Genomic DNA, 25,267 nt, shown 5'->3' on the forward strand with positions numbered 1-25,267 from the left:
ATATCGTCAGGAGTGCGCCGGGGAGGTGTAATGGCACTTCTCGTATTCTCTGTGTACATAACTGATCTGACGAACAGGGTGCGAAGTAATCTGCGGCCGTTGACTGATGACGCAGTGGTGCACCTGAAGTTGTGACATTCAGTGTCTGTAGGAGGATACAAGATGACTTAGTTGGTGTGATGAATGGCAGCTTACTCTAAATACAGAAAAAAACCTTAATTAATGCAGATTATTGGGAAAAATAATCCCATAATATTCGAATACAGCATCAGCAGCCTTTTGCTTGACGCAGTCACATCGATGAAATATCTGGGCGTCAAATGGAATGAGCGCTAAGAAGGCGCATGGTCGACATCGGTTTATTGGGAGAATTTTAACAAAGATTACCTGATCTGTGCTATAAAAGGGACTGAGTGTACAACACAAGTGCGTCGTACTCCTGAGTACTGTTCGACTTTCTGGTATCTCCCCCAAGTCGAATTAAAGGAAGATACTGGAGAAATTCAGAGGCATGCTGCTAGATTCGTTGCCTGTAGCTTCGACCAACACGCGAGTTTTACAGAGATGCTTCGTGAAAAACTGAAGTTCTTTTCGCGAAACGCTATTGAGAAAATTTATGGAGCTGGCATTTGAAGCTGATTGCAGTTTGCATCTTCTGCTGTCGACGTATATTCCTCATAAGGACAATGAAGGAAAATTATGATTCTTACAGAGGCACATAAAAAGTTTTTCCCTCGCTTTATTTGCGATCGAGTGAGGTGGCCCGGTGGTCAGTACATTTGACTCGCTTTCGGTAGGATGGCGGTTCAAACGCGTGTCCAGGCATCGTGATTGAAGTTTTCCGTGATTGCTCTAAACCGCTGTAGGCAATTGCTGGGATGGTTCCTTTGAAAGAGTATCGGCGATTTCCTTCCCCATCGCTGAAATATTCAGAGGTTGTGCTCCGCCGCTAATGACTTATATGTCGAGAGGACGTTATATCCTAACCTTCCTTTATGTATTTGCGGATGAGGATACATGTAGCCTGAACTTTAATGACACGTGGTGTCATATTGTGCGACGTGACAAATGCTGTGTTGGATGACACAATGACATGTGTCATGTTAAACGACATGACATCATGTATCATGTTACTTTACTTGACAAGATACGAAGGGTATTTCGAAAGTAAGATTCGATCGGTTGCGAAATGGAACAACGATAAAACTGTGCAAAGGTATGTTGGACAGTGTCTCTAGCATGCCCGTTGATCACGTCATACCTGTCTGTTCAGTTCTGAGCACGTAAAGATGCCTAGAAAACAGCATCTCTCGCGAAGTATGAGTGCCCTTGAGATACTTCGTCTGATTTGGTGGAGCCCGCAAAACATAACTGCCATGCATTTTTTTCCTCGTGACAGTTCGCGACCACACTCTCCAGCATTTTCGATGGGAAGTGATTGATCACCTTCCATACAGCCAGAACTTTGCTCCCTCTGATTTTCATTTCTGCTGACACGAACCGCTGGCTATGAAGTCAACGTTTTGGCACAGACAATGAGTTGCAGATCAGTATAGAGATTCGGCGAAAAGTGCAGGCGGCTGCCTTCCATGAACGAGAATATTGGAAAGTTGGTAAAACGCTGCGAAATATGTCTCAGACAGAGCGGAAACTATGTAGAGACGTTGCTAGAAGCTGTGGCTAACTACTGCAAATAAAGCACTTTGAAGTTGCCATGTAAGTCGAGAAGCTAGTTCTCTTCTTTTACATCCCTAACTCTGCCCGGGGCATATTCGCCTTTCTTTGCTATAAAAGGAGCATTTTTCATTCTAGCAGTTTTATGTTTCACAAGGTTCCAGGAGCACATTGTTGCAGACTCAACAATAACTGTAGGAAAATATTTCAGCGAAATTAGTCACAGAGTTATACTTGATAATCTTCTAGTGGTGCACATTTTAGGCAAGAGCTGGAAGGCGGACATGTTGGAACAAATTAAAGTATTCAGCATCGAAAATGGGAAATTTAAATACTCACCGAAATGATGTTAAAACAGTGCTGTTAAATTAGAAATCATAATGACCTGTAGTATGTATGGATACATATTCTCAAAAATTAGATCTTTGTAATTTTGGCGGAATTACCTGTTTGTCATGAGTAATGACAAATATTTCACATTTTCAGTTATCGTTACACATTCCATGTGCTGGTATCAAAGATACTTTTCTCAAGTGTAAAGAAAACATTAGAAAGTAAAAGATATCACCAGCACCAGCATGCAGGTAATGCAGTTAAAGTGAGCTTTTCTTAGGCCGCTGTCTTGATTTCTGTGCACGGTAACGTTGTTAGTGAACTTCAAAAGATCACAAAGAAAAGACAACAAAAATCCAGAGAGCGAAAGTGATGGCGATAACATAACAAGGGAACATCTATTTCTGAGTCTTTACATTTTCTTGTTGGTAATAGATCACAAATTGAAATAGACTTTCTCACAAATGGGAAGTTCGCTCTCTTCTTCCGCAGGCAGTCCGCACCACACGCTAAGAGCAAAATGCTCCTACATTAAGATCTATGTGTAGTGAAGTTAAATGTTTTTCTACTGTGATCTTTGCCCGATGAAGAGGCTACATCTCGAAACATGTAGCCGTGTTAAAATTTGAGCACGCAAACAAAGATTGGGCAGATGCTAGTAGGACTCGCACACTGGCGGTTCCGTACAAACTTGATTATTTGTACGCAGACAGCTCATCCATTCCGGGAATCGAGGGTCTCGACGATTTTGCCTGTTACGGATACTGGCAGTGGCAAGATAACGGTCCTGGGAATTCCAAGAATTTCAAAAAAGTCTTAACTTCAAGCCTGAAATGGGATAACAAATGCTGAAAGAAGTAGTTTCGTGTGGTATAATCACAAATTAACAGTTTTCTAATTGTTCCTTTACTTTTACTATGAAACCATTCTTCTTGCCAGATTTCATGATTCTACATCAGGGGGTAGTTAAGCTATAGATTTTATTGAGTGAGTCCGTATCAAAATATGTGACATAAATCACTGTATCTTTTGATTTCATTGGCTTTAAAATTTCTGCAGTACCAACGGACTGTAGACCTCAGTATGTGATATAAATGTAAACCTGATCTATCTTCTTGTTCCTCAGAAGAAACGGTCTTAACAGATGGACGGACATCTCATAGCAAATGACTTTTTTCCGTGTGATATAACTACAGATTAACGGCTTTCGAATTTTTCCTCTGGGTTTACTGTGAAACGTTGCTCTTGCCCTATTTCATGCTTCTGGGTCAACGGAAAGCACCCAGTGGATTTTGATGAGTGACTTCGCGGCTATCGAAGTATGTTACACAAATGGTCGTAACTTTTTGACTGGGTTACTCAGTAGCTACAGTTTTTCTCCATCCCCTAGCAACCATAGGTCTTAATATGCGACGTAAATTTCAACTTCATCCATCTACTCTTCAAAATATGCCAGGCTACATGGAGGAAACCTTAACGCATGACACTTAGAACTCCACTGGGAAACACCGTTTATCACAAAGATCATGCGCTGTCTAGTAACTTTCGCGTTTAACTCTCTCGCGGATGGTAAAATTGTTGCTCTTTGGTTTATTTATTCTCTTTGTAACAACACATTTACGAAAAGAGTTACGTGAAATACTTTTAGCAATGCTGTGCTTTGCTTTTCTTTATCATCATTACCCTTTAGCGGAATAAAATGTATATATGGAAGTCTTATTGTTCTGTATCTGGCCTACAATTTAAGGAACGATTTTTCGTAACTGCAACTCATGCTAAGAATCAATATATCTTCCCTACTTCATAGTGATTAAAAGTTGAAATTACTTTGTTATGAGCACTGATGTTACAGTCCGTGTGATCGTTCAAAAACACAAGTTCGCAGTGGATTTTATTTCTCGTTAAAATGCTATTTCATACCACGACTAGCCCAAGAACATGAGACTCCCATTAAAAAATACGTTGTCACTATAAAGTTTGCCAGATCAGAACGGAGCACAGCAAGATTCCTATCAGATTCTGAAGGTACATTAAATTATTTGCACTGTAAATTATATCCTATCAGCAGCCCGCGTCAATCTGCAACACATCATAAAATCTGCTGATCTTCACTGCCAGTCTGGGAGCTAAAAGAAATAATATTATTTTACTATTATTTTACCGCTTCCTTGCGGTATGCTCGACTATATTGTAAGTCGTTTAAATACGCCGCGGCAGCGGCTCTTCGTTCTCCACGCAGCTCAGCACCACAGATAATATTTATATAACTGAAAAATGTCTCAACAGGATGGGATAATATGCAAGCAAGCTTAACAATAAATAATACAAGTTTTCATTTAAACAACTCTATTAAAACCTTTAAATATCTCAGTGATTACAGACCTTTGTGAATTCACACGTAATGGCGTACATTGCTTAGTCTCGACAAAAGAATGCTACACTAGCGTTCGCTACTACGACACAGGATATCTTACTCGTTCGACTCCCAGATGAAGAAGACAAAGAAATTGCTATTCGTCACGTATTATATACTAGTTACTTATTTTAATCTTTGTTCGACATTTATCGTCTGTGGCGGTTTCATTACTCGCCGACGCAGATATTCTCAAAAATAAATAATAAAAAAAAAATACATAATTTTATACAATAACACAATATGATACATATAATTTTCTCGTTACTACATAATATGTTGTTTTTGTTTCTTACTAGACGTTACATAACGAATGATTGAAATGTTTCACTTGGAGCTAATCTAGGGGTATGCAACAGAGTTCTGGTGACCAGAACCGGTGCTAGGTGTTTTTCTGCTCTAGGCGAGAACTGAAAAATGACGCCCCTTTACCATCCGTCTCCCCGATTTCCTTCCCCCAACCATCCCCCCCCCCCCTCCACACACACATACACATACACACACCACCACCATGAGTATCCAACGGGACAACACTGTAACTGTCCTGTCATATTTTTAATCATTAAACTAAGGTCACCAGCCGTTCTCATTGCCTATCGATAGTCTTTAATTTTCATGCTTTGTCCTACGTTGCTTCAGAAGTGAATGAGAACAACAAAAATCATCGGTCTCTCATTTTTTGTCTTCAATTTTTGAAATTTCCCCAAACAATTAAAATGGGAATTATGTGCTGCAAATTTTAAAACAGAACTCACTTGAATACGTCAGTCCATCCAAATTTGACATCAATTACTTACTTTATTTAATTACAAGCAAATGGGCAGATAAATGTATGGAACTATTTTCTGGTACGAATGAATTTATCCTTCAGTTTAGAATTTATGCCATATTGTGGGAGACATTCTGAAACATTTTAATGTCGTTGTGTCATTTAGCTTGTTTTGATCGCAATATTTTTACAATGAGAAATGACTCTCATCTTTTTCCTCATTCAGTTTCTTGCGATAAAATAAATAAATAATGCTTTGTTTGAGTGCTCCATTGAGGGTACTACAATTTTTCTTAGGCGCAGTGGTCTAAGCGATTGGCTTCTGATCATTCGTCCTAGATGAGTCCAGATTCGAATCCCGGTGAGGGATAGATTTTGTGGTTGTCTGAAGGCAGTAGCACTTTCCATTGTTCGATCCGTACTCAGTAGCGGCTGCTTTAGTTCTGAGGTTGGTAGAAGCGATGTCAAAGTAAGTAAAGAATTACTAAGCAACTGTTCCCTATGCTTTCGAAAACATTTCGATGCTTTAATTTTTCTTATTATACACTTTTCCCCTCATTTGCTCATATTTTCTCTGTTCAATTGAAATTAATTTTTTTCGCCCGCTACCGCCCCTAAAATTTTGCCGCTCTTAGGTGGCCGCCTAATCTTGCCTAATGGCAGAGACGACTCAGCCGGGGACACAGCAGCACTGAAATGGAGTTTAGTGAAAAAATGGGCACTTAGAATGTTTTATATTTCCACTCTCTCTCTGTACATATCCAAGCATGTCACGCCAGTTTTACGTCTGTTCCACGCCACCTTCACGATGTTGACTATTTAGTGGCCTACATTGTATTTGTCTCCGGACATGTATTTATAGGACTTTTCTGTACTTTTGACCAGTGCTTTAGGGCCTACATGTAAGAAAATTAAACAATTTTTTTAAACAGACGCTGTCTTTAGTTTTGAGAATGAACTGAGCTGGATGGCACTAGCTGGAGACTAAGTGATTTTCTGTGCCTCACCTGCTCACTGTTCTGCGGTGTGTTGCAGGCCGTCGGCGTGCCTGAACCGGGACACGGTGCTGGTGACGGCGGTGATTCGGCACGCGACCGCCGCCAGGAAGGGCGTGCTCAACAGACTCCACTATATACACAACGCCACGCTCATGGTGAGTACCCACACACCCTGTCCTGAAAGTGTGCACAGCGTAGCTCGACAGTATCGAATGAGGTACACTATTGGCCATTACTATTGCTACACCAAGAACAAATGCAGATGATACACGGGTATTCGTTGGACAAATATATTATACTAGAATTGACATGTGATTACATTTTCACGCAATTTGGGTGCATAGAACCTGAGAAATCAGTACCCAGAATAACCAACTCTCGCCGTAATAACGGCCTTGATGCGCCTGGGCATTGCATCGAACAGAGCTTGAATGGCGTGTAGAGGTACAGCTGCCCATGCGGCTTCAACACGATACCACAGTTCATCAAGAGTAGTGACTGGCGTATTGTGACCAACCAGTTGCTCGGCCACCATTGACCAGACGTTTTCAATTGGTGGGAGATCTGGAGAATGTGCTGGCCAGGGCAGCAGTCGAACATTTTCTATATCCAGAAAGGCCCGTACAAGACCTGCAACATGCGCTCGTGCATTATCCTGCGGAAATGTAGGGTTTCGCATGGATGGAATGAAGGGTAGAGCCACGGGTCGTAACACATCTGAAATGTAACGTCCACTGTTCAAAGTGCCGCCAATGCAAACAAGAGGTGACCGAGACGTGTAACCAATGGCACCCCTTTACCATCACGCCGGGTGATACGCCAGTATGGCCATGACGAATACACGCTTCCAATGTGCGTTCACCGCGATGTCACCAAACACGGATGCGACCATCATGATGCTGTAAACAGAACCTAGATTCATCTGAAAAAATGACGTTTTGCCATTCGTGCACCCAGGTTCGTCGTTGAGTACAGCATCGCAGGCGCTCCTGTCTGTGATGCAGCGTCAAGGGTAACCGCAGCCATGGTCTCCGAGCTGATAGTCCATGCTGCTGCAAACGTCGTCGAACTGTTCGTGCAGATGGTTGTTGTCTTGCAAACGTCCCCATCTGTTGACTCAGGGATCGAGACGTTGCTGCACCATCCGTTACAGCCATGCGAATAAGATGCCTGTCATCTCGACTGCTAGTGATACGAGGCGGTTGGGGTCGAGACACGGCGTTCCGTATTACCCTCCTGAACCCACCGATTCCATATTCTGCTAACAGTATTGGATCTCTACCAACGCGAGCAGCAATGTCGCGATACGATAAACCGCAATCGCGATAGGCTACAATCCGACCTGTATCAAAGTCGGAAACGTGATGGTACGCATTTCTCCTCCTTACACGAGGCATCGCAACAACGTTTCACCAGGCAACGCTGGTCAACTGCTGTTTGTGTATGAGAAATTGGTTGGAAACGTTCCTCATGTCAGCACGTTGTAGGTGTCGCCACCGGCGCCAACCTTGTGTCAGTGTTCCGAAAAGCTAATCATTTGCATATCACAGCATCTTCTTCCTGTCGGTTAAATTTCGCGTCGGTAGCACGTCATCTTCGTGGTGTAGCAATTTTAATGGCCAGCAGTGTAGTATCTACTCCACTTAACATTGTTATAACAACACTAGCGTTTCTCACATACAGTGGCGGAAAAATGTAGATTAATGAAATTACTCGAATAGATTTGTCTAGATAGAATGTTTTGGTGATTGACATTGCCAGACCACAGTTTATGTCAGCAAGAGATACGCCATTACAAATTCGAAATGCTGGCACATTATTAGAAGGCCTAACTGCCACAGCGTTCAGTAGTAGAATTGAAAGGTGTACGCACAGTGTTGTACAGGTGCCGGATGTCCGTTTATGGGATGGAGTTCCATGCCTGTGGCACTTGGTCGGACAATACAGCGACAGTTAATGCTGTTTGAAGATGAGGCTGTAGCTCTCGTCCGATGATGTCGCATATGTGTTCGACTGGTGACAGATCTGGTGATCGAACAGGCCAAGCCAACATGTTGACAATCTGTAGATCATGTTGGAACACAACAGAGGTATATGGGGGAGCATTATTCTGTTGGAAAATACCCCCTGGAATGCTATTCATGAATGGCAGTACAATAGGTCTAACCACCAGATTGATGCAGAAACTTTTAGCCAGTGTTTCGTAGGATAGCCAGGAGAATGCTCCTGCTCTCAAACGAAATCGCATCCCAGACCACAATTCTAGGTGTTGGTCCACTGTGTCCAGCATGCAGACATGTTGATTACAGGCCCTTCACTGGTCTCCTTCTAAGTCATGAATGGCACTGAGGCATAATCAGCTTTCATCGGAAACACATTAGACCTCCACCTTGCCCTCCAATGATCTCTCCCTTGACAATCGTGAGGTCGCCAGTGACGGTGGTTTGTGGTCAGTGGAATGCACGCCACAGGCCACCTGTCTCGGAGCTGTCCTTAAAGCAAAATATTTGAAACAGTCCGTTGCGTCATTGTGGCCCCAATTGCTGCGGATTCTCTACGATGGGCCGGAGCCATACGCCGAACACGATAGTCTTCCCTCTCGCCAGAGCCATGCGGACGTCCGGAGGCCAGTCCCCTTGCGACCGTATATGTAACGACCGCACCGAGCGAGGTGGCGCAGTGGTTAGCACACTGGACTCGCATTCGGGAGGACGACGGCTCAATCCCGTCTCCCACCGTCCTGATTTAGGTTTTCCGTGATTTCCCTAAATCGTTTCAGGCAAATGCCGGGATGGTTCCTTTGAAAGGGCGCGGCCGCTTCCCTTCCCAATCCTTCCCTAACCCGAGCTTGCGCTCCGTCTCTAATGACCTCGTTGTCGACGGGACGTTAAACATTAACCACCACCGTAACGACCGCAGTCAGCAATCGTTTACAGTGGCTACATTCCTGCCAAGTCTTTCTGCGATATGACAGAACGAGCATCCAGCTTCTCATAGCCATATCACACGACCCCATTCGTACTCACTGAGATGATAATAATGGCGTCTTTGTCGCCTTAAAGGCATTCTCGACTGACATCCACTCTCAACGCCGAATCACAATGACTGTTACAGACTGTATTTAAAGCAAACCTGGTTTGCATCCTTACGGTGGCGCTTCTAGCGCCACTCTTATGCGATTGGCGTATAATATGAGTAATCATCTTTCAGATGTACGAAGACACCTTCCTATTTTCGTTTGTATTGTGACGTTTTTTCCGTCAGTATATTTCTTACCTTAGCGAATCTACGGACAACTTTCAATCTTATCAGTCAAATTCATTTTCAGAATCCTTTTGCAACACTGGATCTCATGCGTTTCTACTGTTTACATTTCTGCCTTTTTTTCACATTTAACGACTCACTTCTATACAATTCTGCGCCCGAAAGGCAACCTATCTAGATCCAAATTATCCGGACACCACCAACTGTCACAAGAGGCTGAACAGCAAGTACAAAAGGAAGCAACGAGTATTGTGTTATCAGCAGAGAAGCATTAACGGCGCAATGGGTCGGTCAGCATGGTTCAGGGGGTCGGTCAGCAAAGTTCAGTAACGTCGAACGTGAACCAAATTCATCACGGACATTTAAACGCTTCTAAAGCTTCCGAGGTCGACCAATGGTGATGTGCTTGTGAAGTGAAAACGCGAAGGAACAATCCAGCTAAATAAAGACGAAGCAGACTTTATGTTCTTACGAGCAGGAACCATTGCGGAAGACTGTTAGAAAATAATGGCAAGAACTCGGTGGAAGGAATCACTCGTGAATTACAAATGCGTTACTAGCAATCCAGCTAGCGCAATGACTGTGCGTGGATAGTTAAAAGGAATGAGCTACAGTAGTCGAGGGGCTCCTCAGAAACCAAACATTTCTGTAAAAATTGCTAAGCGACGCTGGAGGTGTTGTAAAGACCGACGTCACTGTGCGGTGAATCACTGGAAACGAGTTATTTGGGGTGATAAATCATGCTTACCCTGTGGCAGGTTTTGGTACTTGCGAACGCTTTCAGAACGGTGCCTGCAGTCGTGTGTAGTGCCGAGATTAAAGTTCAAAGGAGGAGATGTTACGGTATGGGGGTATTTTTCGCCATTAGGATGTGATTCCTTTACTGCGCTTGACAATGATGTGAACACACTTCACGCAATGTGTACCGCCTACAGTAGAACAGTTCGGAGACAATGACTGGATCAGCACGACAATGCACCTGTCAAAAAGTGTCGTCTGTGTAGCAATGTTATGTGGCCAAAAAAGTTCCTGAAATGTTCTGGCCTGCACAGAATCTGGATCTGAACGCAATGGAACCCCTTTGGGATGGGTTACAACGTAATATTTCACTTGAGGCCACAGTGTCCCAGTCTCTTGAGGAAGAATGGGATACTGTTCCTCCACAGATATTCAGAAACTTACTGTCCAGCTGAGTTCAAGCCATGATAACGGAGAAGGGTCGACATAGCCTGTATTAATGTCTACTAATAGTGTGCGAATACTTTTTATGTGATAGTGTAAATTACCAGAATTTTCTTTGTAAGATTAGTGCCTCCTTTTTATATTTACCTTGCTTCCTCTGTGTGCGTTTGTCTCCATGGAAGCAGAACTCTTTCACTTGCTTTCCTACATGCTGGATATTTTGATGTTAAGTTTGTCACTGGTCTCACTTCTGGTGCTCCTACAGACTACTAGTCTACATTCTGATTGTATTCTGTGATCTGTAGACCTTTCCATTCAACAGGTCTTGTAGATTTTCCTCACTTTCACAAAGGGCATCAATGTTATCTTAATCGAATTTCGCTCGCCCGGCTAGCCGCGCGGTGTAACGCTCTGCTTCCCGAGAGGGAAGGCGTGCCGGTCCCGGCACAAATCCGCCCGGCGGATTAGTGTCGAGGTTCGGTTTGCCTGCCAGCCTTTGGATGGTTTTTAAGGCGGTTTTCCATTTGCCTCGGCGAATGGGGCCTGGTTCCCCTTATTCCGCCTCAGTTACACTACGTAGGCGATTGTTGCACAAACACTGTCTCCACGAACGCGTGCATCATAATTACTCTACCACGCAAACATTTGGGTTACACTTGTCTGGTGTGAGACGTTCCCAGGGAGGTCCACTGGCGGACGAAACGCACAATAACCCAGGGTTCGGTGTGGGGTGGTGGTGGGGTGAGTGGACTGCTGTAGCCTTTTGTGGGGTTGTGAACCACTGAGGGCTACGGCGTGGACGAAGCCTCTCCGTCGTTTCTACGTCCCCACTACAATCGAATTTCTGTCCTTTCTCCTCAACTGCAGTTCGGCATTAATTTCTTATCACAGTATTGTAATTGGGTCCATTATTAGTACAGAAGCGGGATCAGTTTCCTCCAGACTTATTAAATTTATTTATTCACTATTAACTCGATTTGGATCGCCTAAGCAAGTCTCAAGTGATAGGTCACTATGAAGTGGGTCAATTCACATCATCCGTTTTAAGAAGATAGGGCGTTTCCCCTCTTAAAAAGAGACCAGATTGCCGCCGTTACGCATTATTACGTCGGACTCACTGTCGGTGCAAGTTGTACTCTGCGGAAGGTTTGACGCGGAGTGTTACGTCAAATGAACTGCAAAGCTAAATTGTAGGAAAAGTACACTTAATTCTTCCCTGTAGGATTTGGTGGGGCTTGCTTACCACATATGTTCTAAAGCTATCCCCACTGAATTTCTTCTCTGTAGACCTTGGCTCCTAACTGTGTGACAGTGAATGTTGCAGTGACTTTCAGGGATACTACTACACTGCTACAAGTTGGGCGCTAATGACCATAGACGTTTTGCGCCCTAAAACCACAAACAAAAAAAAAAACAAAAAAAAACACTGCTACAATAATGTTTCCGTACATGGGATGCCATCAAATTCATTAATACAAAGCAAAATGAAAAAATTGCGTCTTCACAATCAACCCGTTACGAAAGGCAGTTTGAACTCGTTAATCAAAGGAACGATCGCTGAATGTGAATACCGCTGAAATGCCTGACCTAGCAGGACAGAGCGGATTGGGTTGTGGAAAGGGGCCAAACTAAGTTGCTGTCAGTTGTACTCAACATACAAACTTTATTTATCAACACACAGTATTACAACAAGGTTGCAAAAAACTCAAAACTTTAATCGACCTCCTTTGATTAACTTTAGCTCGGCTGAAGGCCATACTCAAAATCCAAGACACTAGGCCTAAGCAAGAAATTGAAATACAATGTTCTTCTGGAGGTTTCACTCAAGAATATTTTCTGAATCTTCAATCTAAACAGGCTGAATGCCTTAGCAATTTAATTTTAATGGAACTTGGCTGGAGGCCCCTTATTAAGCAATAAGAAGAGTTTCAATCAAGAGGCAGAAGGCCTTATCTTAAAACATTTCATGCAAAATTGGGCTGAAGGTCCGTACAAAAGGAGAACTATCTTGTGCCTTAAGCGCAAGACAAGAACATTAATTTAAGAGATATTGATACTTGGCTGAAGGACACACATCAACCAAATAACTAAAATTCAGACAGGGAAATTACTATTTCACACAAGGGCCGGCCGGAGTGTCCGAGAGGTTCTAGGCGCTACAGTCTGGAGCTGGGCGACCGCTACGGTCGCAGGTTCGAATCCTGCCTCGGGCATGGATGTGTGTGATGTCCTTAGGTTAGTTAGGTTTAAGTAGTTCTAAGTTCTAGGAGACTGATGACCTCAGAAGTTAAGTCCCATGGTGCTCAGAGCCATTTGAACACACAAGGAACGGCGCCCGGTAGTTTCCACGGGTCGTCCTGAGATTGTAACACTAACGCCCATTTAGGTGAGACAGGCAGCCTGTCCAACGACTTCTTAATCTGAAGGCAACCCAACCGACAGAGAGCCGACCGACCATCAACAAAATCAGTTCAGCTTCAGGCAACCAGCAAACGACCACAAGACCTCAGTACAACGACACACGGAATATTGGAGCCCGCAACGATCAACAACACCTCAGCTGTAGAGCTACACGCCGCCCTGGAAAGCAACAACATGACGATGAACATACACTGCCTAAAATTACGTCAACGACCAGGGCAGGTAACCGGAACGTCAACGGCCACAAGGCGGAAGCTACGGCAGGTCAACTTCAGTAACGGGGAATAAATAAAGTTAAACTGCATAGGAAGACGGCTGGAATCTAAGCCGACTTAAATACACACACGTTGTTGCTCGCGGAAATGTACCAACAGCGACTTCCCGGATGAAACGAAGAAATGTAAACAGTTGAGGCTCGATAATAGCTTTAGTGAAGACTCAACTTTCATGTCCAAGATCGGTGGGTGACGAACTTCGTTGCACTCGCAAGCAGCACCTCACACTAAAACCACGGGTGCACACCGCCAGTGGCCTCGGCCAGAAACGCGCGACGGAGACTTCCTCGCTGCTCCACTCCAACCGACCGACCGCGCAGACCCGGAAACGATGAAAAGACCAAATACAGGTCGGTGGATGAGATGACCAACCGAGCAACCAACCAACGGTCGTCCCGCTCCAATCTCCCTCCGTCGGAAAGTTCATGTGTGTCGCCAGCGGTCGGCGAGCACTGAAGCGCTCCGACCCCGACTTCACTGCTGCCACATCCCGACTGCGCTGCTGGTTCGTCTCCAACTGACTGCCAGACACACGACGATCCGGAAATACTATCGGTCGCTCCAGAGATGGTACGACAGTGCACTTATCGATACGCGCTGCTGCTGCCGCTCATTGCCAAGCCAGTCAGGAAGTTAATGACGCCAGTAAATGGAATAAGAAAACGAGGCGGCAGTACGTAATATGAGATGATAAACAATAAATGGCATGAACACGAGCCGTGCAGGGCTCAACCACCCTTCGAGCATCATAATATTCACGACATCTGTTTCCATGTTCCTTCAGTCGCACGCATCAACTTTATGTTGACAATGTGTATTGCAGAACCAGAATTGATACAGTTTCCTGAGGCAAAATTACACTTCAGCTCAATTTTGCTTAACAAAATTACCACTCGTTCACACTTGTTGCCTGCATGAATGCTAGTCTTAGAATTTGTAATTGGCTATTCTATTCCCACCTGCATGCACTTCTGTGATTGGTCGGTTAAGTCCACCAATCATTCATAACATTAAATTATTTCCTTTGTTGATCTTTGCAGATCGATATGCAGTTACTGAAATTTTAGGCCGGCCGCTGTGGCCGAGCCGTTCTAGGCGCTTCAGTCTGGAACCCCGCGACCGTTATGGTCGCAGGTTCGAATCCGGCCTCGGGCATGGATGTGTGTGATGTCCTTAGGTTAGTTAGGTTTAACTAGTTCTAGTTCTAGGGGACTTATGACCTCAGATGTTAAGTCCCACAGTGCTCAGAGCCATTTGAACCATTTTTTGGAATTTTAGTTACATTATCAGTGTGGGTTATTACTAAAATTTAATGTTAATAATAGAAGTTATGCATCTCGTCGCCAAATCTGATAACGGTACTGCCTCCTCTCTGTCGTCGCTCATGGACAATTCAGAGCATTCTGATCTCTTTCCCACACTCCTCATCCATATGTCATCATCATGTGGAGTACTTATTTTTCTTACCAGCTTGCATAGCTGTCGCAGCAGTATGCCATAACCCTCACAAGGCCATTATCTTCCTGCCATTTATGTAAAACAACGCAACATGTCATATGATAATTAGCCTGTTGCTTGAAGTATTAGATTATTTTACATAAATGATGAAGACTTTTGTCTTATTATATGTCCATACATTTAAACAAGTATTATACTAGGACGGTATACTCGTAAAAGGAATAGTGTTGATTGGCGCACTTCATAGTAATATATCATCTGAAATCGCGTCAGTGATGAATACATAAATTTATTCGCAGTCTAAACAAAACATGTTGTCCATTGCAGTAATTGCAGTAATTAGCCAAATCGGCTGCTGGCGACGTGAAGATGACTTAAGCTAAGGCCTTAATAAGTTGTAGGATATGTGCGATAAGCTCCATCGTCATCTGAAACAAAGACACGAAATCTAAATTTTACAAGGTAGTAGCATATCCTGTCCTGCTCTACGGACGTGAAGACTGGACTCTATTACTAAACCCTCAGTCAAGGATCTGGTCAACAGGTATGAGATTCCTAACGAATATCTTAAAGGTGTCCAGGCTGGATCACGTCCGAAACGAAGATATTCCGCAGGAACTGAGTGTCCTTTATACTCATGAAAATTCGAAGGAGAACTGAAAATACCATGATGACAGAATGGAGGCTTTGAAGTATCCCACTCAAATGCTACGATATAAGATCGCGAAACATGGGCTTTATGGTTCTCTCGCTTACTAATCGAAGCGGTGAAAAAATTCACCGTTCTGTAACCAACCTGCCCATTGCGAAATATTCAACCCTTCCTATTGATGACATAATTTCAGGGCAAATGAAAGAAAAAAGAAAAGTGTATAGCGTTCGACCTTGCAGCCAATCAGCACTGCAGTTACATTGGTTGGTGTTGTCCTTAAAAACAGGTATTGCCATTGGTTCTGCCTTCTCTTCCGCTAATTGTACTTTTCTGATTGGTGCTGCCATTTTTATAACCCAAAGTACAAGACAGGTTTCCGCTATCGGAAGTGAAAATGCACTAAGGTATAGCGCATGCATCCAGTGACAATATAGTTCATCTACTTGCAGTCATCGACATAGCTGGTCAAATTTCTCGTGCTCGAACGCTCCTTGCGTAATGGTCCTCTTTTCTGTGCAGTTCGCTACAGCCGAGCACATGGTTTACTGTGTGTGCGACAGAGATGTCATCGCTTTCCGCTCTTATCGCCCCAGACACCACGGAGAAAGGAATAACGTCGGTGTGAACACCATCGCTACTACTGACAAGGCTGTGTTAAGTCTCAGGCGTAGAAAAAGCATTTGTGTGTGATGTATTTAAGTGACCCACTGGTCTTCACCATAGAGACGATCTGGCCGCTCACGATTCTTACACGCAACTTAATTCGAGTATGAGAGAAACCACTTCGAACAGACAGACAGACTGGTATAAACCCATTACGAGCTGCCGTATCCAACACGTTCAGAGCACTTACCTTTTTCTCATGTCAATATGAGATGATACGACGTTCTTTGTTGACATATAAATTCACGTAGTCTACATTTAAAGCTCATGGTCATATAAATAGCTGCAGTTCATTACAAAAAGCATAACGTTTATACATATTGCGTCCAGCTGAAAAAAAGAGAATCTGCTTTTATTATTATTCCTGACCATGTTAATGTAAAAAACATGAATATTCGGCAGTTCATTTGAACATTAGTTCTTGGTTTTAAAGATAAAGTGTATGGTCATAGAAACAGCTTTACTTCATTACAAACACAATAATTTTTAAACATATTACCTTCAGTTAAAATAAACAGAATCTATCCTTACTAATAATCCATATCATGTTAATCTGAAAGCAGAAATAAGTCAGCAGTTCATTTGAAGTTTTGTTATTGTTTAAAATTTAAGTATAAATTTCATGGTCATACAAACAGCTGCATGCCATTGCAAATACTATAACTCTGTACTGTTTTATTCCTGGGCATTCATGTTAATGCCAATTTTGATTGAAGTATTTGTTCCTAAATTTATTGTATTATATGTTAATATATGAACAGACATCAGATCACTTGAAGCTTGTACTTGTAGTAATTGCTTTATTTATTTCGTTTATTTTGAGCCTTAATGTTAACACAAGTATCATTAAAGTATTTGCCCATACATCGCCTTTAATACATACAAACAAAACAAATGACATCTCTGAGCAAAGTAGCCTATGTAATATATTTTTGTCAAGAGCTTTAAAACAAGCAACAGTTGTATAGCGCATAGTGGATGTTGGCAGAGTTTCGCCATAACAGTGTCAATGCATACAGATTGTGTAAATGTGTGTGAAACGATGTATCAACTGGCCATCAAAATGGAAACAGACAGATGGACACCAACAGAAAAAGGGCTCATAAGGTTGCAGTAAGTACAAAACTAAAATTTTGAATCCATATCGACAGACAATACTCATGGCGATACGTTAAAGCGTGTTCCATCTTCTTGTCACAGAGCCATCACCCAGCATTATGCTCGAAATAGTGATGTAACTTCCAGGAAACCATGTGAAGATGAACCTGGAAAGGTTCGAAAATCATTTCATTGAATAATAAATAACTATTCAAAAAAGTGAATAGTTGTAGTTTTATTTATTTATACGCATTTCTTTTTTTCATATTTAGCATCAGTTTCTTTTAACGCAAACGTTACATGGTTCAAATATTTAGGTGACTTTAGTACATATAGCATACCATTCATTTGCATCCAGTCTTCTAGTACTGCCTGTTACAATGTCGTATGCTATCCAAGCGTAGTTTGCGCTATAATTGGTACATTCTACGAATGCTCTCCGTACAGTGGTGAATAGGAGTAATTGAATCGATATAAACCAAATCGCATACAACAGTACTGACTGCTTTGTGTGACTGAGTCCACTGATTTACTTCATGTCGGAAATACAATAAGCAACCAACACAGTTTGACAAATAAGGTACAAAACAATACAAAAACAAAAACACTAAAATAAGTTCATAAAAGTAGTACTGCGAGGGCGTCGCATAGGCACAGTTGATGTGAGGGCCACCTCTCGCTGCTGGCAGCTGGGCGCCGAGCTGACGAAGCTTCGCGCAGAGGTGAACGGCGAGGTGGAGCTGCAGCTGCAGCAGGTGCTGGACCTGCTGGCCGGCACCAACGCGCACTCCGTGGCGCTGCACGGCGGCAACTGGAGCGACGCGCCGCTCCAGCTCTCCGAGCAGCCCCTGCTCACCGACCTGGACCTCGCCAGCTGCCGCATCGCCAACGTCAACATCAGTAAGTGAGCCGCGGCTGGACCAAACCTTTATATACGGGCAAGTAACCCGTCGTAGCAATTATTACAGTCCTCGTAGTGCATAAGGCCTGTCTGTGTAATCGTATAAAAGGCCACTTGTGTGGTCGCCATCATGGTTTACTTTCTTCAATTTCTGAAACAAATCCTGCAGCATATACCGCCGGAAAAAAATGCAGCACCCTCAAGGCTCAGGTCATTTTATTGCCAAGTGACGTGATAGGTAGTTCATCATTGTGGGAATATGTGATGACAATTTCAAATGAAACAAACTCCTCACAGTGAAGAGTGCCAAAACAATCTCATTAGTACATAGTGTACAACCACCCCCCCCTCCACCCCCTCTGGCCGAAACGCAGCCGAATACTCTCTAGTGCAAACGATGCCCAATGGCATCCTGCGGTAGATTTTTTCAAGCACTTTGCACTTTTTATTGCAATTCGGCAATGGCACTTGTATGCTCTGGTGAACGGGTATCCGCTTCTCCACGTCCCATACATGAGATCTGGTCATCTTGAGTAAGAAAAGTTGTTGTGCACCCTGGAGAGACTGTTTGTGGACGTTCATTCTCCTTCTGAAGAAGTACATCACCTTCCTGTCGAAGAAGTGACAGGGGGATGGGCGTAACAGCCTATGCATTATAGTGGCTAGCCGGCCGGAGTGGCCGAGCGGTTCTAGGCGCTACAGTCTGGAACTGCGCGACCGCTACAGTCGCAGGTTCGAATCCTGCCTCGGGCATGGATGTATGTGATGTCCTTAGGTTAGTTAGGTCAATTAGTTCTAAGTTCTAGGGGACTGATGACCTCAGAAGTTAAGTCCCATAGTGCTCAGAGCCATTTGAACCATTTTATAGTGGGTAATGGTTACTTTACCCTGCAGAAACACCAAATGTGACCACGAACTGCGACTGCTTACCCGCCACACCGTGAAGCCTGGGGTGACACCCGTGCATCGTGAATAGCACACTCACCAGTTCCACGCTGATCACGTGTACATCCGTCACTGTCATACAGACAGAACCTACTCTCACCACTGAAGTCAATATGGTGCCCTGCACTCTCCAGTCAAGTTTCTCACAACACCAGAGTAACCCTGATTGACGGCGTCGTGGTGTCAGTGGTAACGTGGCCAGAGCCACACTTGATCTTAATCCTGCCACAAGTAGGCGGTACCCAGTGGTCCCTGGTGGTACATCAGGTGAATCATGTGTCCAGATTTCTTCCCTCCATGATGTTCGGTCGATTATTGCTACTTTCACAATGCGTTGATCTTGGTGTGTGTGTGCGTGTGTGTGTGTACTACGTGGACGTCCAGAAGTTGGGCCACAGTATGGCAATGTTCCACCGGCTACTACTGAAACAGTGACACACCACCGATATATTATACCCAACATGTGCAGCAACGCGTCATTGCGTCCATCCAGCTACACGTATGTCTATATAATACATTGTAGTAGATATGGGATAAAAGAGTTCTTGTCATCTGCATCATCTGCATGAAAAGATTTTGGTATCGCTATCCTAGAATTAGATTAAAAACAAGTTTTGCAGCACTAGCTACTCATTTCTTTAAGAGTTTTTAGTTCCACTTCGATTTGTGTGTGATCCTTTCCCTAGTAGCGGCGAAACTATATGTAGTTGAACATTAGCAGAAATTTCAAACCAATTCACAGAAAACAAAAATGAACATCTACATCTACATTTATACTCCGCAAGCCACCCAACAGTGTGTGGCGGAGGGCACTTTACGTGCCACTGTCACCACCTCCATTTCCTGTTCCACTCGCGTATGGTTCGCGGGAAGAACGACTGCCGGAAAGCCTCCGTGCGCGCTCGAATCTCTCTAATTTTACATTCGTGATCTCCTCGGGAGGTATAAGTAGGAGGAAGCAATATATTCGATACCTCCTCCAGAAACGCACGCTCTCGAAACCTGAGCAGCAAGCTACACCGCGATGCAGAGCGCCTCTCTTGCAGAGTTTGCCACTTGAGCTTGATAAACATCTCCGTAACGCTATCACGCTTACCAAATAACCCTGTGACGAAACGCGCCGCTCTTCTTTGGATCTTCTCTATCTCCTATGTCAATCCCGCCTGGTACGGATCCCACACTGATAAGCAATACTCAAGCATAGGTCGAACGAGTGTTTTGTAAGCCACCTCCTTTGTTGATGGACTACATTTTCTAAAGACTCTCCCAATCAATCTCAACCTGGCACAAGCCTTAACAACAATCAATTTTATATGATCATTCCACTTCAAATCGTTCCGCATGCATACTCCCAGATATTTTACAGAAGTAACTGCTACCAGTGTTTGTTCCGCTATCATTTAATCATACAATAAAGGATCCTTCTTTCTATGTATTCGCAATACATTACATTTGTCTATGTTAAGGGTCAGTTGCCACTCCCTGCACCAAGTGCCTATCCGCTGCAGATCTTCCTGCATTTCGCTGCAATTTTCTAATGCTTCAACTTCTCTGTATACTAAAGCATTATACGCGAACAGCCGCATGGAACGCGTCATCCGCGGATAATAATTCGGCAGAATTTATCTCTGGCTTCAGCCAGCTTTCTGTACCTATAACGATTTCAGCTTCGGTGCTTTCTATCAGCGCTTGAAGTTCCTGTACCTTGCCAATGCAGTTCACAATTACAATACCGCTGCTTGCTGCTTGGTCCCCGCATGTCCTGACTTTGCCCCGCAGCCTTTGAGGCTGTTGCCCTTTCTGTACTTTCCCGAGGCCATCTAACCTAAAAAACCGTCCAGTACACGCCACACAACCCCTGCTACCTGTGTAGCCGCCTGCTGTGTGTAGTGGACTCCTGACCTATCCAGCGGAACCCGAAACCCCACCACCCTATGGGGCAAGTCGAGGATTCTGCAGCCCACACGGTCGCAGAACCGTCTCAGCCTCTGATTCAGACCCTCTGTACCAAAGTTCCGCAGTCAATTCTGTCGACGATGCTGCAGATGGTGAGCTCTGCTTTCATCCCGCTAGCGAGACTGGCAGTCTTCACCAAATCAGATAGCCGCCGGAAGCCAGAGAGGATTTCCTCCGATCCATAGCGACACACATCATTGGTGCTGACATGGGTGCACCCTGTACCCTTCATGGCATCCGGAAGGACCCTTTTCACATCTGGAATGACTCCCCCTGGTATCTACACGGAGTGCACATTGGTTTTCTTCCCCTCTCTTGCTGCCATATCCCTAAGGAGCACCATTACGCGCCTGACATTGCCCGCCTGACGTTGGAGCTCCCAACTACCAGTAAGCCCACCCTCTGCGACTGCCCGGATCTTACAGACTGAGGGACGGCCTCTGGAACAGGACAAGCAGCCATGTCCGGCCGAAGATCAGTATCAGCCGGAAACAGAGCCTGAAACCGGTTCGTCAGACAAACTGGAGAGGCCTTCTATTCAGCCCTCCGGAATGTCTTTTTCCCCCACGTTAATTAACGTGGTGAAAATAAATTTTCGTGTCCTCAGATGCATTCAGTATTCCACTTCAGCAGCCCATGTGCCCTGCTAACCATTCCTATACCTCTCCAGTTGGTAAAAACTATTTATTCACAGAATTTCACTGTTCCACCTTGGGCCGCGTGGTAGCTTTCAAGTGGAGTACTGCGAAAATTGTGCACTGCATTACTGACAACTTGAGCACAAGCAGTTGTTTGACGTTAGTTATGCATAAGGTGACAACAATGTTGACAAGATTATGACATATGTACAGATAACATATACAAGGTAAACATATATATCTATATGGAACAGAGCACTGCTAACAACACAATGAATAATTAGTATTTGCAGATGGCGGTGATCTGCACCGATTATTCAATTGTCTTAAAGCAATGAGAATGACTCAAAAAATTTTAAAAGAAAAACACTGTTATGGCCCCAACTTCAAATTAATAAAAAAGTTTCTTAACACAAATATAACTTTAACATAACTGCAGATCTGAGCTCACTAGTTGCGAATACGAAAAATAAAAATTTGTAAAAGCTATAAGGTTCCAAAAATACTCAAATAGCAAGGTCTCATAAATACGAGAATTAACTATTATGGAAAACATTAGGTAATATGATGTTATGATAGCCTAAAAGATCTACACAGCAATCAGTACATTCTCGACGTTTGGCGTTCACATCGTTCGCGCGACTGAAGTCCGTGATCGAGAATTCAAGTGACAACAGGCAGGAGGGCCTGCGCACACCAATAACTTCTCCTGCCAAGAGCATCGCAGGAAGATTTTTGAAAGACATCATGTTTACGCCAGTGACTCCTAAGCTTTTTGTTTCCAGTGTTGCAATTTCGGGGTTAGGGCATTATCAAGTGCAGATGTTTTGGCTTTAAACCATGTCAACTTTATACACGCTGACACATTTATATGTCGTTGTTAATTGCTGTTGTATATATTCGTAACGCTGCTAAGTAATGCGAGCACACATGTCCATATATCGTAAAACAGCACAGTATGTACATACACATGTTTGTTCCACCATCACTAATAACAGCGAAATATAAATGTGTCGGCGTGTATAAAGTTGACATGGGTTAAAGCCAAAACATCTGTACCTGATAATGGCCTAAGGCTGAAATTGCAATAATGGACATAAAAAGTTTAAAAGTCACTGGCGTAAACATGATTTCAAAAATTTTTACATGACTGTGAGTCCCAGTTATGAAACGTTCATCGCAGGAAGTCAATGCTCACAAAGAAAGGCGATCATGATTTCTTCTACAAAAAATTATACGAAAATTGATCGAAAAATTTTTACATGCAAATGTTCACAATTATCGCAGTTTCTTTTCACGAATATATTTCCGTTATTAATATGTTCATTGTATTGTCATAACCCGTTTCCCTCTTTCCATTTTTTTAAAATCACTGTTGGTTCCTGATCCATATTTGATACTTACTAGACTTATACAATTTATAATACATAATAAGTAATAATTTATAATACATAACAGATAATTTATAAAATATTTTTGAACATTGATGAATCTTCCCGGGTTATAGACGAGTCGTGACGTCAACAACCAACGTTTCGATGAACTTCCTACTCGTCATCTTCAGGCAAAAGGCTGTCAGCAGAGTCTTGGTGTCACGTTGTCGCAACTTTTTACAAGTTTACCACAACAGGGGGCAACAACAAGACTGCCCAGTGTCAGTGATGGGGCAACGAACTAACATCTCTAAATCAACTATTCAAGACAGTCTCTTGAATGTTTTGAAGAAGAAAAAAGTTTTTACAAAATTTGTTCGCAGACATTCGTACACCACATGGGAAGTCCGTCAGCAGAGTTCAAGCAGTTAAAAGATGTCGACTAATAAGCGTGTACATACTTTTTGATCAGATACAGTCAATGACGAAACTTCCTGACAGATTAATACTGTGTGCCGGACCGAGAGTCGTGGGCTAGTGCTCTACCAACTGAGCTACCCAAGCACGACTCACGCCCCGTCCTCAACAACTTCACTTCTGCCAGTACCTCGTCTCGTCGTTTCATATCAGCGCACACTCCGCTGCAGACTTGAAAATCTCATTCTGGATACAGTCAATGATGTCACATTCCAGATGTGTAGATTAAGGCAGGATGTGTTCAAAGAGTTGGGAAGCGGTTACATTCGTTTGTACCGTCTCATTTTTTGGCTCTGGTTGCTATCCCAGTTATGCTTTGAAGTGCTATTGCCATTGGCTAATTTACCACGATCGCCTGAGTACAGATTGTTACCGAAGCTGTTAAGTCGTAGCGCCGGACTGCAGCTGCGGCACGGCTGCCCTGTGGAACGGGATGCAGTGGGTGGTGACCGTGGTGCTGTTGTGTTGGCAGCGGACTTCGGGCTGGTGCCGCGGCTGCGCTCTCTGGTGCTGCACCACAACTCGCTGCAGGACGTGCCGGCGGGGCTCCAGGCGCTGGCCGAGCTGCAGCGGCTGGACCTGTCCGACAACCCGCTGCAGAACACCGACTCCGTGCACGTCCTGGGTAAGCCTGCCTAGCCACTTCACCGCTCTCATAACGGTAAACTTAAGGCCACACATTTAGTAACCACTTTTACCAATTCGTCAATTGGTTCATGGTTCATGCATCAATTACATGTTCACGCACATTCTACAGATTACTGTGTCTATTGTGAGACGCTGTAATCCTAATCATAGTTGAATACTGCGTTCTCGCTTCCTGCGCACGGGGTCCCGGGTTCGATTCCCGGTTGGGTCAGGGATTTTTCCCTGCCTCGAGATGACTTGGTGTTCTTGTGTTGTCTTCATCATCATCATTCATCCCCATTACGGTCGGGGGAAGGCAATGGCAAACCACCTCCGCTATGACCTTGCCTAGTCGGCGGTGCGGGTCTCCCGCATTGTTCCTTACGCTCCTCGGAGAATGGGACTTCATCATCATCATCATCACTAAAGGCTGTAGACTAATCACATTTTAGACTGCTAGGCTTTAAAACTGCAACATCAGGTAGGATTGCAAAAGACGAAATTTTATACACGGTGGAGTCACATTAATGTGAGCACAACGTATTTTCGACGTCAGAATGCAATAATAGGTCACAGATGGCAGGTGGCAGCACTAACAGTGGAGGGTATGCATGGTGTTTCCGTAGGACCGTGGAAAACTGTAACAGGACATAGAGAATGCTCCACTGAACAATTTGTGGTAGAGAACCTGGCATCGGAGAAGCGAGCTTAAGAGGATATGGAAGTAAACTTGTCTACCGCTCTGTCTAGCATTACTGTTTTCCAACTTATTTACATCTAACATGGGTACAAGTTTATACATACCGTGCTGTTATGAAATCACTCAGCTATCTTCATTTAGTGTTATTTGCATTTTGCCTATACTGAGCCTTTTATACTGAGATGTTTCCCACACCACCTTGTGTTGTGGATTTATATGTATGAGTGACTGTGTGTGTGTGTGTGTGTGTGTGTGTGTGTGTGTGTGTGTATGTGTGTGTGTGTGTGTGTGTGTTCTGTTGTAGTGACTACATATACCGTTGGTGGGACACAGGGCGATGGGTGATGATGATAATGATGATGATGATGATATTTGGATTGTGGGACACTCAACTGCGCAGTTATCAGTGTCGGTACAAATTCCCAATCTTTTCTCAGTCCAATCTTGCCA

The 25,267-nt window shown here is 43.8% G+C and overlaps 1 protein-coding gene across 1 annotated transcript in view; it reads left to right on the forward strand.

Moving 5' to 3' along the window:
- The window catches only part of LOC124788461, a 166,651-nt gene extending 142,522 nt beyond the window's left edge, over positions 1 to 24,129 (forward strand). Inside the window, exons 4-6 of the mRNA XM_047255731.1 lie at positions 6,225 to 6,342; positions 17,890 to 18,100; positions 23,963 to 24,129. Of these exons, the coding sequence (XP_047111687.1) occupies positions 6,225 to 6,342; positions 17,890 to 18,100; positions 23,963 to 24,129 (496 nt within the window). The remainder of the gene's footprint in view (positions 1 to 6,224; positions 6,343 to 17,889; positions 18,101 to 23,962) is intronic.
- Positions 24,130 to 25,267: the final 1,138 nt, after the last annotated feature.

This window comes from Schistocerca piceifrons, chromosome 3 (genome assembly GCF_021461385.2).
Source record: "Schistocerca piceifrons isolate TAMUIC-IGC-003096 chromosome 3, iqSchPice1.1, whole genome shotgun sequence".
NCBI classification, from domain to species: Eukaryota; Metazoa; Arthropoda; class Insecta; order Orthoptera; family Acrididae; genus Schistocerca; species Schistocerca piceifrons.